The following is a 13,560-nucleotide window of genomic DNA, read 5'->3' as shown; positions in this document are numbered from 1 at the left end:
ACGCTGCACCGGTCCGTCGTGGTGAAGAGGGAGCTGAGTGTAAAAGCGAAGCTCTCAATTTACCGGTCGATCTACGTCCCTACCCTCACCTATGGCCACGAGCTGTGGGTAGTGACCGAAAGAACGAGATCGCGGATACAAGCAGCAGAAATGAGCTTCCTCCGAAGGGTGGCTGGCCTCTCCCTTAGAGATAGGGTGAGAAGTTCGGCCATCCGGGAGGGGCTCAGAGTAGAGCAGCTGCTGCTCCACATCGAAAGGAGCCAGCTGAGGTGGTTCGGGCATCTGACAAGGATGCCCCCTGGGCGCCTCCTGGGTGAGGTGTTCCAGGCATGTCCCACCGGGAGGAGGCCCCGGGGCAGACCCAGGACACGCTGGAGAGATTATATCTCTCGGCTGGCCTGGGAACGCCTTGGTATTCCCCCGGATAAGCTGGAGGAGGTGGCTGGGGAGAGGGAGGTCTGGGCCTCTTTGCTTAGGCTGCTGCCCCCGCGACCCGGCCTCGGATAAAGCGGATGAAGATGGATGGATGGATGGACTCCAGCACCAACTACAGCAGAATAGCAATGTTTCAAGATCTCAAACTCTAGTCTAAGCACCAGTAAATTCCAAGAAACTATAACATACTATGACCCAGTGTTTTCTAGTTTGTGGAGTTTGTTGCTTAATATTGAAAACTTTTTTGTTCTTCCAAGGTTCATGATAACTCTTAAGTCTTTTAATAAGTACACTCAACAAAAATATAAACGCAACACCTTTGTTACTGCTCCCATTCCCCATGGGATGGACGTAGAGACCTAAAATTCATTCCAGATACACAATATAACCATCCCTCCCAAACAGTGGTCACAAATCAGTCCAAATGTGTGGTAGTGGGCACATCTGCTATATTGAGATAATCCATCCCACCTCACAGGTGTGCCACATCAGGATGCTGATCTGACATCATGAGTAGTGCACAGGTGTACCTCAGACTGCCCACAACAAAAGGCCACCCTGGAATGTGCAGTTTTTTGCGCTATTGGGGGTCTGGGGACCCAGAACCGGTCAGTATCTGGTGTGACGACCACTTGCCTCATGCAGTGCAACACATCGTCGCATGGAGTCTATCAGATTGTCAATTGTGGCCTGTGGAATGTTGGTCCACTCCACTTCAATGGCTGTGCGAGGTTGTTGGATATTCGTGGGAACTGGTACACGCTGTCGTATACGCCGGTCAAGCACATCCCGAACATGCTCAATGGGTGACATGTCCGGTGAGTATGCTGGCCATGCAAGAACTGGGACATTCTCAGCTGCCATCTGCCCTGAACAATGTGAACCATGATTCATCCGTGAAGCGCACACCTCTCCAACGTGCCAGACGCCATCGAATGTGAGCATTTGCCCACACAAGTCTGTTACGGCGACGAGCTGGAGTCAGGTCAAGACCCCGATGAGGACGACGGGCATGCAGTTGAGCGTCTCTGAGACGGTTTCTGACAGTTTGTGCAGAAATTGTTTGGTTGTGCAAACCAATTGTTCCAGCAGCTGTCTGGGTGGCTGGTCTCAGACGATCTTGGAGGTGAACCTGCTGGATGTGGAGGTCCTGGGCTGGTGTGGTTACACGAGGTCTGCGGTTGTGAGGCCGGTTGGATGTGCTGCCATATTCTCTGAAACGCCTGTGGAGACGGCTTATGGTTGAGAAATGAACATTCAATGCACGGGCGACAGATCTGGTTGACATTCCTGCTGTCAGCATGCCAATTGCACGCTCCCTCATTGCTTGTGGCATCTGTGGCATTTTGCTGTGAGACAAAACTGCACATTCCAGGGTGGCCTTTTGTTGTGGGCAGTCTGAGGTACACCTGTGCACTACTCATGATGTCAGATCAGCATCCTGATGTGGCACACCTGTGAGGTGGGATGGATTATCTCAATATAGCAGATGTGCCCACTACCACACATTTGGACTGATTTGTGACCACTGTTTGGGAGGGATGGTTATATTGTGTATCTGGAATGAATTTTAGGTCTCTACGTCCATCCCATGGGGAATGGGAGCAGTAACAAAGGTGTTGCGTTTATATTTTTGTTGAGTGTATGTTTGAGTTAGTCTTCACTTCCTTGTGATTTTTATGTTTCTTTCCCTTAGTGTCTTGTCTCCTCCTGTGGTTAGTCAGTCTTGTTTTCACATTTGTTTGGTTTTTTTTTTCATCTCAGTGATTGGTGGTTCTTTTGTGTCTATTTAGTGTCAATCACGTCCCCATGTCTGTTTCTCCCCTGGCCCCAGTGTCAAGCCTGTGTGTCTTAGTCTACCTTTCAGTGTGTTTCGTTTTATTTTAACAGTGTCTCGTCCTGTGTTCTGCATGTTCAGTTTTGCCTCCCCTGTCTTATTATGTGTGATTTGTTCCTCCTGTGTTCCCACCTGTCGCCCATCCTTTCATTATCCTGTCTGTATTTAAATCCTCAATCTCTCTCTGCTCATTGCTCATTTTTGTATCACAGCACGAAAGCTGCCTCTTTTTTTTTTATTTCTCCTGCCTCTGAGTCCTGCGCTTGGATCCTACCCTTGCCTGCCACATAGTCTACTATGACAATAAGGAAGTAATGTCACAAATCCATGATGCAGATTTAAAACACACTTTAACTGAAATATACCAAAAGTCCAAACGGTTCTGATAAAGCGGGGGCATTGCTGTGACTTATAAAGCGTCTGCTTAATTTTATTTTTTTTCTCTAAATAGGGTCCAAAACATGCTGTTGTAGCTTAAATCACTAGAGTTTATTAGCAAGGCCTGACTTTATTATTATTTTAGTTAAACATTTCTATTCCTCTTGTGGCTGAATTTGGCTTCAGTGTTTGTAAGTCAGTGTCCAGCAGCGGTCAGTATTCAGTTTGAATATTGCTGTAAATTGATATGGATCAGTTTATACCTTTTATACCTTTTTATATCAATTATGGATCCCTAACCTGCCCTTATAATAATTATCATAAGATTATATTTTTCTTTTTTCCTGTGAATATAATTCTAGTTGAGTGGTGAGGTAGAAGAACAGGAAGAAGGAGAGAGCAGGTAGTACAGTTAGGTGAAAAATATTTTTCACAAACTAATTCTTTGTGTATTTCAAGGATGCTCAGTAGCAAAAAAAAAAAGTCAGTGGACGTTGTAAACAGAGCATGTTGATATAAACAATGGCATTTTTTCACTCTAAACATGTCTCACAAAGGATGGCTGCCATTACATTGATATGACGGACTACAAATCTATTCTCCACTAGTGAAATTGGGGTACATAATGCTGTGTTCTGAGACTGCATACTAAAGGGAGTGTTTGTATAAATTCAAAAACTTTAATAAAAAGCAACTCTATTACCAGTTTGCTTCATGTACAGGTCTATAGACTGGTGATTTTCCAGTGTCTGTTCTGAATAATGCTATTCCATGATTCAATAGTTTGCAGAATCTCCTTTAACATATGGACATATGTACTTTTACTGAACCATTCCAACAACTTGATTTTTTCTGGCAGTCTGTTGTAGTTTGTCCTGTTGCATGAACCAGTTTCAGTGTGAAGGCTTCACATCTGACAGTAGAATACTGAGGCTTGGACCTCCTCCAGTTTCTCCAGGGGAACACCAAAGCGTTCCCAGACCAGCTGAAAGATATAATCTCTCCAGCATCTCCTGGGTCTGCCCTCAGGCTTCCTCTCAGTGGGACATGCCCGAATATTCACCCAGGAGGCATCCTTGTTAGATGCCCAAACCACCACAACTGTCTCCTTTTGATGTGGAGGAGCAGCGGCTCTATTCTGTGCCCCTTCCGGATGGCCAAACTCCTTACCCTATCTCTAAGGGAGAGGCTTTCAGATGAAGCTTCCACTCTCATTCTTTTGGTCACTATCTACAGCTCATGACCATAGGTGAGGGTAGGGACATAAATCCCTTGACCAATGTTCCCCCTAAGCCGCAATTGCGCACAGAAAATCTGCGTTGCGCACAAAAAAAAATCTAACCTGAATTGAAATTAAAATAAATACGTTAACAATTCATTCTGTTTTGCAGTGTGAGTCAGTAAGTGACTGGCTGCTCCAGTATGGGATTAGAACGATGCCACCTTATCCCATAGTCCAGCCAATGATGCGATTGTCATTCGTATATATTAGAGATGGACCGATCCGATATTACGTATCGGTATCGGTCCGATACTGACCTAAATTACTGGATCGGATATCGGAGAGAAATAAAAAATGTAATCTGATCCATTAAATATCAGAAAAGCACCTCACAAAACTTGCAACACGGCGCAACTCGGCTCATAACCGTAGCATGTCGGAGCTACGGTTATGAGCTCCGACATTAATATTACTTTCTACACCAGGATCCTTTTCTACGCAGCTGACGGCTGGTAACTGTGCAGGGGCGGATCTAGCAAAGTTTAGCCAGGGGGGGCGATAGGGCATGAACAGGGAAAAGGGGGGCACAAAGACATACTTTTCTTTCTTATTCTCATTTAAAATGTCTAGCTTTTAATAAATAATTATCTGAATCTTACACCCAAAGTTTTATTCTGATGTAAAATGAATAGAAGTCCATTACTGTATATATTAACTATTAAGTCTAATATGCCCTAGTAAGCTATACTACATTTTTCTTTGGGAAGATACCATCTGTGCAGTCTGCAATTCTGTAGAAGAAAGATGTTGAATCTATTTAATTATTCTTGAAAAATAATTGATTTCTGTGCATTTTTTTCCCCACACTGCATCAAATTAAAGTTGATTACATCGATTAAGCATCATGAGGTGGAGGATGGGTGGTGGTTCCCTATTTTTTTTTGCTGGGAGTTTGCAACCCTATTAGTTAGGTTGCTTAATATTTCTGCTAAGTACTATTTAAAATACCAGAATAGGGAGGATGGAGTAGGTTTAAGTTTATTAAATTGATCAGTATTGCTATTACTATGAAATATTTTGTTGTACTTTTTACATACAGGTATAACAGAATAGCTTTAGTGTTGTTTATTTAAACTTGAGTATGAACTTATACAAAATGCAGCAAGATATTAAAAAAACAGTTTTATTGATTAAAAAACACACTATATCGGATTCATATCGGTATCGGCAGATATCAAAATTTATGATATCGGTATCGGACATAAAAAAGTGGTATCGTGCCATCTCTAGTAAATAGTGTGAAATGTTTATTTAAAAAACCGCCTCGGCTGCATTTTTAGCTAAACAGCTGCAAAAAGCTTTGTTTTTTGCAAAACTCAGTTACTTTTTTGAAGAAGTAACTATATAATTAATTGCCCAACATTGGCCATTATATACTGTATTTTGCAGACAGAGAGTTACAGACTCTCTCCCAGACCACAGACTCATACTCATAATACCAGTCAGAGCTTTATAAAAACAAAAAAAAACCAAAGCTGTACAACTTCTTTTTTTGTTTTTAAAACACGTTTTCAAAATTGGAGTCCAAGTTATTTTTACTTCCAATAGTGTTAACATACTACACAGGTCATGAACATGATTTTTTTTTTAATTTTCACTGTAAGTGGGCTAAATCAGTTAATTAAAAGTAGTCTAACTTAAATGTAAATGCTGTAATTTGATTATTTTAATAAACCATGTGACTTGGATGTATTTGATGCTGGCGTGACCACAGTGCACACGTCTGCTGTTGCTCACAGTGGTCCAAGGGACCGCTCAGGGAGTTTGTGTGTTCGCTCAGACACATGAAAAATTAGAGGGAACATTGCCCTTGACACCAACTAACCAAGAAAATCATATAGAATATTTTATTCAAGAGCTGGAAAATGGGTTTGAAAAAAAGTTGCAGCTGCAATAAAAGACTGATCATGAAAACAAATCTTTTTTCTTTCTTTCTTTTAATTTGAGATTCTCTGACACAGAAGTACAAAATCAGTTTTTGCTGGAGCCATCACAGGTAATTTTCTAGCATTAAAACTTAACATGTTCTCAATCTCTCTGCTATTAAGGCAAATTCCATCAAGTCTCACTCTGTCCTACCACAAACTTCACTGTTATTATATGCTACACACTGTACCATCATTTTAGGCACATGCTTGAAAAGTCTTTTGCACTTTTGTGAAACAGGAACAGGCATGTCAGTGAGCAATTAGCATTCAGTCTTTACTGGACTTCCAAGCCAACTCAAGACTGAAACATTTAGCGCACATGTTCTGATGTGAAAATGTGGGAAAATATCCCTTTTACAATGTATCATTTGCATTTTATTTAGAATTAGCGGACTGTGTGATTGAGTGTAGGTCATTCTTCTGCAGGAAACCTAACAGCTGGCAGGTTCTTCTCTCAGCATTTTTCAATGATGATGGCAATACCCTGACCACCGCCAATACAGGCAGACCCGATGGCATACTTGCCTCCTCGCCGCCTGTCAGAAAGTAAATAATTATTCAAAGTCACTTTAAATAATGTGCAGAACACTTCTCATTATATAAGATACCGTGCACCATTAAATGACAACGCTACCTGAGCTCATGCACCAGGTGAGCAGTGATGCGAGCTCCAGAAGAACCGAGAGGATGTCCGATGGCAATAGCTCCACCGTTAACATTGCTTTTCTCCGGGTCGAGTCCTAGAGCCTTGGAAACAGCCAGATACTGAGAAGCAAAAGCCTCATTGACCTGTGCAAAACAACAAAAACACCTGAGTATTCACTTCCTAAATAAATCACAAACACCATAAATCACAACAGGCTGGTTGCTGTTATATTTTAAAAAAGCAACTTTCAAGTATTAAAAAATATTAATATTAAATTATTAAAGTAATATTTGAGTATTAAAAAAATAATAATTAGTTTAAATGATGTTAGTTTGTCCAATGAATTTCAAGCCTCTGAAAGTGTGGGATTATGTGGGGTTTTATAGCTCAATGTCTAATGTCAACATTTAATCACAACTTAATGGTTTGATTTCAAATCCATTGTACAAAGGCAAAACTACAAAGAATATGTGACTGCCCAAATACATACGGGCCTAACTGTTTTTATGTAAATTTTACTCATAATAGTGGTTTATATATTTGCCTAACAAATGAAAGATTCTGGTTCAAACCCAGGAAGAGACACAGATCTCTTTGTGGCTGCGGCAGGAAGGACACAAATCAAACATGTGCTGGTGACCTCTTGTCAATAAGGAAGCAGGCAAAAACAGCTGTGTGCACTTTCACCAACATATTATTTTCAGTTTCCTTAATTAATTATAATGGAGTATTTTTAAGCTGTTGCATTACTGCTTTGTATATGACAAAAAAGCATGTAAGTATTTGTTTCACTGTATGGGAACAAACCTCCGCAAGATCCATGTCTTTGAGAGTCAGACCAGCTTTCTTAAGTGCTCCCGTGATTGCTGGAACAGGACCTAAAATAAATAAAGTAAAAAGAAAGGTTAGGTAATCATTACTTTTAATCCAAAGGTGCCCAGATTATACCTTTAAGAGAGCAGTGTTGCTAACCTATTCCCATAATGCTTGGGTCACAGCCTGACACGTGATAGGCCACAATTCTGGCCAGAGGAGTGAGCTTGTGTTCCTTCAGAGCATCCTCACTTGAAATCACCAAAGCAGCAGCACCATCAGATACACCCTGGGGATAGAAATAATAGGTACAACCAGGAAAGAGGAGGTTGGATAAAATTTATAATGAACTATATTTAAATGTATTTTAAGTGTGAGTGTACAAAAACATGCTGGAGTGATATCACACAATACAAAAGGGACTCGAATGCATTAAAAAAAAAAAAAGGTGGTCTGTTTTTCCCAGTGACCACGGACCGTCTTACTTAGACTAAGAAAACCCGATCATGTCAGATTGTTGAGAACAGTCGGCACCTCTAGCATAAACTCACTGAAGCGTTAGCAGCAGTAACGGTTCCTCCCTTCTTAAAGACAGGAGGTAGTTTGGCCATCTGTTCCAGAGTGGTCTGAGGCCGAGGGTGCTCATCATGAGTCATGGGCACTTTGCCTTTCTTAGCTTTCACCTCAATGGGAGCAATTTCTGCTGTGAAATAACCACCCTCATGAGCTGTAAACAGAAAGCAGTAAAAGCTTAGAGTTTAAAACAGTAACTGAGTATGAGGGTGAATTAAAAGGCAGACCATGAAAAGAAATCAAAAAACAGGGTCTGCCTTACCTGCCTTCCACCTTTGTTGAGTCTTATGTGCGTAGTTGTCACAGTCCTCTCGGGTGATCTGGTATTTCTCTGCCAGGTTTTCTGCTGTGATGCCCATCGGGGTTTTAATATGCAGGTCAGTCAGCCCCGCCCACAAGGTATCCTCTAGCTGGTAGGCAGATGAAGGCAGGTTTAATACCAAATCATTGTAGTTATGGTGATGTACATTTATATCAAGTGTTCACAGATCTGATCTACCAACCTTCAGATCGACGCCAAACTTTGTACCAAATCGGATGTTACGGACAGCATAGGGAGCCTGGCTCATACTCTCTGAACCTCCACACAGGACCACCTCTGAATCCCTGAGACAAATCTCCTACAAACACAAAGGGGAACAGGGGTAAGATACATAATGATCATTTTACTGATGGTTTTTGCACACATTGCTGACTTAAAAATATCACTTCAATTACTTTCCACTTATATACATGACAGGAAAAGATCAGAAACTTTTAATCTTCCTTTTCATTTGGGGAGATACAGTACAGAACGAAAATACATCAGCATATAATTCATCCAATGAATTTCAGTTGTCATAGTGCAGCACTGGGTTGTTGTTTTTGGGTCGTTTCTGTCTTTCTCTGGTCTTGGATGGGTTATGCAGGCTGTGCCCTATGGGTAGAGCACGGGTTCCTGCTGCTCACTGAGCACACCAGTGGCTCATTGGTCTCATCAGTGGCTGGTATTTAAGGGGCACCTGAAATGTTTGCCATCATAAAGTAGTAGACAGGCTTGTTTTTGGTTATGCCTACTGAGTTTTTCCAGTGTTCTCAACTCTGTGTCTCTGTGATTGTGTGCTGAATAAAAGGCTTCCCTAAGCTTGCTCACCTGCTACCTTCAAACAAGCATTCACCACAAGGATTCCTTTCCATCTCGTGTTACCTGCCTGTCCACAACCAGTGCCCCACCCTCCAACTTCACTTATCTCTACTCCTAGTAAGAAACGTATACGATAGATTCCTGGAGTTATCATAAAACCGGGCTGATGTGAAACCACCTCTTACATTTTGCTTTATCTTACTCACTCTTCTCCTTACAGAGAAGCTGCAGAGCTTCTTTTCCCCGCAAAAAGTAGTACTCTCATTAAGTATTTCTCTTCCTTAGTTTGAATGTCCTGTACTGAGGATCTCACTAACTCACCACGTCAACCAGCACTCAAATGTTTGTGGATTTCACTCCAAAATAGTTTTAAAGTTCTGGACATTCCCAAAGGAAATGGTAATGATAAGCTACTGATGATCCACCAAACCTCCAACAATTTGTTCCTACACCTTAATGTCTTTCTGTAATTAAAAAAACTTTGCATTTTTCCACCCAAATTCCGTCCACATACGTGAAACTGCAGTTTTCCACTCTGACCTTTCCATTCTTCTGCTATTTTGGCTTCACTTTCCCGTTTGTCTTCGTAGTGTCACTGTTATTACTTTTTAAAATCAATTTCCTTGTTTGTATGTTGATAGGAAAACATTCAATACACTGTTTTCTGCTTTGGCTAATTCCTCTTTTATGGGTCTGATAGATTTATTTTCGTTAGTTTAGTGCTTACCTGAGCGCCATTAATGATGGACTGGAAACCAGATCCACACAGTCTGTTCACGGTGAGAGCGGGCACTGGGATGGGTACGCCACACCTCAGACCCACATGACGAGCAATGTAGGGTGCATCAGCTGAGCTCTGAACGTAGGGAAATGGATCAGAAACAAAATGTAAGATACAATAGTCAGATCATTTATAATGAATCCTTTCAGTGTTGTATGTGTGATCAGTACCTGCATGACATTTCCCATGATGATGCTGTTTACAAGCTCTGGGACCACACCCCCTGCAGCGAGGGCAGCTTTGGCTGCATGTTCAGCCAAGTCTGTTGCACTGTGATCCTTCAGTACTCCACCATAGGTACCAAATGGAGTACGCTTGGCAGCTACAATAAATACACCTAGGAAAAAAGAGCATTTTAGTTTGGAGTTAACACCACCCACCACTGAGCTACAGCCAGATTGTAGCACGAACAGAGAGAGAAGATTTGTGAAGGGATAATTAGCACTAAAGCGACATGATTTACAGGGTGTTGAAATAAAGCTGCGCCTGATTTCTTGTTTTCAATTCTTTGTTGATGTATTCAAATTAAAGTTCCTGTTTAGGTTTTCTCCTATAATGTTTCTGTTTTTTATTTCCTGACAGTGACTTTGATTTATTGCTTCATTGCTGTGTATGGATTTGTTATTTGTATTTTCTGATGTTTAGTTTTATGATGAGTACATGTAGCCATGGTCTTCCCCGTGTTTCTATTTGCTGCTCATCATTCCTGAAACCTGGTCCTTCTGTTTCAATCAATCAATAAATCAATCAAGGCTTTATTCACCACGTGCAGGTTGCCCTGCAGTGAAATGGGACCCCCCGCCCCGACCTTACACACACAACACAGACATCACATGGGGATACAGGTCGGAGATCAGTAGTGTTACAGAAAAAACACTGAAATATACACTACAATGGGAAAGTACAAGAGGAAAAAAAGAGACCTCTACTCATGCTGGGCTCCTGGGAGGACAGCATGAGAACAGGAAGCAAAAAAACTCCTCTGCACATAAAAGCACATAAATGTCCACAGCACAACATTGTGGAACACGTGACAAGTCACAGGGTCGGGTGGGGGGTGAGGAGTAATCCGAAGCAAACACAGCAGCCATCCTGTCCAACGCTACCATTCCAGCGCGGGCTCAGACCCGCCGTGTTCCCCAGGAGGGAACAAGCGTCGAAGGCGTTTGGAAAGGGAGGGGGATGAGTGTGTGCACATCAGTGTATATGTATGTGTGTGCGTGTCCAGAGTTCAGCTGACACAGTGTCCTTCGCCCTGCCAGGTTAAGTAAACAGTCTACCAGCCAACCCAGGTGGCCTTGCATAGAATGGGAAGAACAGTCTAAACACAGTCGTTATCAAGGTGTTGTTGTTCAGCTCCAGCCTTGAGACCGCAGCTGGCGCCAAAGGGGTATCTGCATGAAGTGATGGTGGTTTTTACTTTAGTGCGAACAACTCATATGAATTTCAAAGCTGTTCTAACAGTCCAACACTGGTCTCTCAATCTCCCGTTGGAGAGCCGCGAGCTTCTCCAAGATGTGATCCATTTCCATGTGGATCAGTAAGAAATATAAATTATTAGATGCAACTTTGTTATTTCTTCATGTTGGCTGCTGGTAACTTATTCTTGCATGTAGAACATTTGTTTTATAGTAATGAATGATTCTAAAACAGTTCGCCTATTTGTCGCCTACTTGCTAAGTGCATTTCAAATTTGTATCTAGAGAAAGCCTACGTTTGAATTCTGTTTCTTTCATTTTAACTTGCTCTCAGACTAAATGCCTCTGAAGCAGCAGCTGAAAGAAAATCTAAAACTGTCTCTGAAACATTAATTCAAGGTAATATTTACTTATTACAGCTGGAGCCCGGGTGAGGTTTTAACAGTCTGAAAGCAAGTAAAGAGTAAATTTAAACAGAATTCAAATTTGGAATAAACTGAAACTCGGAATTTAGACCCATCTGCACACAGGGATCTGAGAAATCTTCCAGGAATAGTGATGCCATTTCATTTCATACCTGTCCTCTAATCTGAAGCAGGTTTTCAGGAGCTACTTTGGCAATTCTTTGTTTTTCTTTTTTTAAATTCCCTGTTTCTGCATTTGGGGCCTGATTGATAATCTGCCAAAAATTTATCTGAAAGTCACAGCAACATTTTTGAGAGGGAAAAAAAATTGGTTTAAAGTTCACAGTACCTTAATAGGAATGATCTCTATTTTGAAATGTTGCACTGAGGGACCTTTTTCAGTTTTAGAGGGACACTGAACTATCGACTAATGTCTGCTACGTGTCAGGAAACGCAGGATGCTTTGACCTGGAATCGAGTTTGCAAATATTATAGTAACACCTGACGCATACAGCTGGAGTCTGTTTAATGTTGAGTAATATGTTCCCTCCACTCTGAATGGGGGCACTGGACCAAACTCACAGAAGAGCGCAGAGATTTGTGAATCAATAAAATTGTATTTATTTATAAATCCACTATAAAGCTTTTCTGACTAGTCATTTTGTTTACATTTTTTAAATTGATAGGTTTAAGCAGAAAAGTTAAACATAAACTAAACGTAATGAATTTGCAGCAGAAAGTATTAAAGAGGACTGCATAAGTGATTCATTAGACAACAGTAGTGACAAGCTGTTGAAACTCTTTGGTTAGCAATACTTTTGTGGATAATTACTTAGTGTTTAAACGGAATAATAACTCAAGGGAGTGATTGAATGGCTGTGCATGTAAGATGGGGAAAAAAATGTTGGGAGCTGCTGATATGATGCATATAAAATGGCTCAATGACCAGTAATCCAAAGTCCTTATAGATAATTTCTTTAAACATTTACTCCATATTCATGATGTAATTGCCATATGAAGAATAACTCAAATTAAATACTGTTACCCAACTTTTTTGATGTTCTGTCCTCGATCATATATAAACACATAATATGGAGAAATATGAATAGCAAAATCAGGAAACACAATAATGCAAATTAACTAATGTATGAGGGACAAATGTATATTTGTAATCTATTAAACATATAATTAAAACAGATTTAAAGCACGGTTTCACCTTCGCTTAAGTAAATGCATCACAGCATATGCTATAGCATATACTTATAGCTATAATATTCGCACACATGAATATTACAGCTGAAAGCTGTAATTTTCTAAACCAAAAAAGTGTGGGCATAACAAAAGCAAACTGGTGTCCTCAAAGTTGTGAAAGGTTTCTGATTAAATGTTCAAATACATATTTACAGCTTTGAGTTGAGTAGCAGCAAGGAGCAGCTGTTTAAATAATACTGCCACCATCTTGTCACCTTTCGCCTACATTGCAGTTAAATTATGTGGAAACGAGACTTCTTTGCATATAAAATAAATAAAAAGGTAGATTTTTAAAGCACTGTTGCACAGCAGTGTGACCCAGATACTTTCAAACGCCCCATCAGAAAATCCCGTCCCAGCAGTCTTACTGCTGAAATGAAATGAATGGTGTTTGTTTACCTCTGAGAAGTGCCATGGCGCAGACTCAACAATCCAGCGATGACCGGATCAAAGTTTTAGGCTGATATCTCGCTGCGTGGAGCATATAAAAGCCTCGGACCACTGTGACCTTTCCCCCAAATACTGCAGCCCGGTAACGTTTTACTCCTCCATGAAGATTCAACAAAATATCTACACATAAATATCTACACAACGCAATGTTACTATTTTTTTTTACTGTTTATCTTATTGTTTTATTAAGTAATATATTAACGGATTATAATATACCCAATATCTGTCTTTGATTTTATTT

The 13,560-nt window shown here is 40.8% G+C and overlaps 1 protein-coding gene across 1 annotated transcript; it reads right to left on the bottom strand.

Annotated features, from left to right (window-relative positions):
- Positions 1-5,798: 5,798 nt before the first annotated feature.
- acaa2 (acetyl-CoA acyltransferase 2) lies at positions 5,799-13,419 on the bottom strand. The gene is made up of 10 exons (XM_086314936.1): positions 13,269-13,419; positions 9,967-10,133; positions 9,743-9,871; positions 8,396-8,512; positions 8,155-8,302; positions 7,871-8,046; positions 7,479-7,608; positions 7,314-7,384; positions 6,495-6,649; positions 5,799-6,396 (listed from the first exon to the last, which is right to left on the bottom strand). Exons 1-10 carry the CDS (start codon positions 13,282-13,284, stop codon positions 6,315-6,317), a joined length of 1,191 nt encoding a protein of 396 aa, XP_086171062.1. The 5' UTR covers positions 13,285-13,419; the 3' UTR covers positions 5,799-6,314.
- Between the last annotated feature and the right edge of the window lie 141 nt (positions 13,420-13,560).

The sequence above is a fragment of the Aulonocara sp. 'chitande type north' Nkhata Bay genome, linkage group LG12 (genome assembly GCF_057382095.1).
Source record: "Aulonocara sp. 'chitande type north' Nkhata Bay isolate Kocher_YH1m ecotype deep benthic linkage group LG12, A_spYH_male_GT1.1, whole genome shotgun sequence".
Taxonomy (NCBI): Eukaryota; Metazoa; Chordata; class Actinopteri; order Cichliformes; family Cichlidae; genus Aulonocara; species Aulonocara sp. 'chitande type north' Nkhata Bay.
The sequence above is the reverse complement of the archived record's forward strand: the minus strand, read 5'-3'. Positions and strand labels throughout refer to the sequence as shown.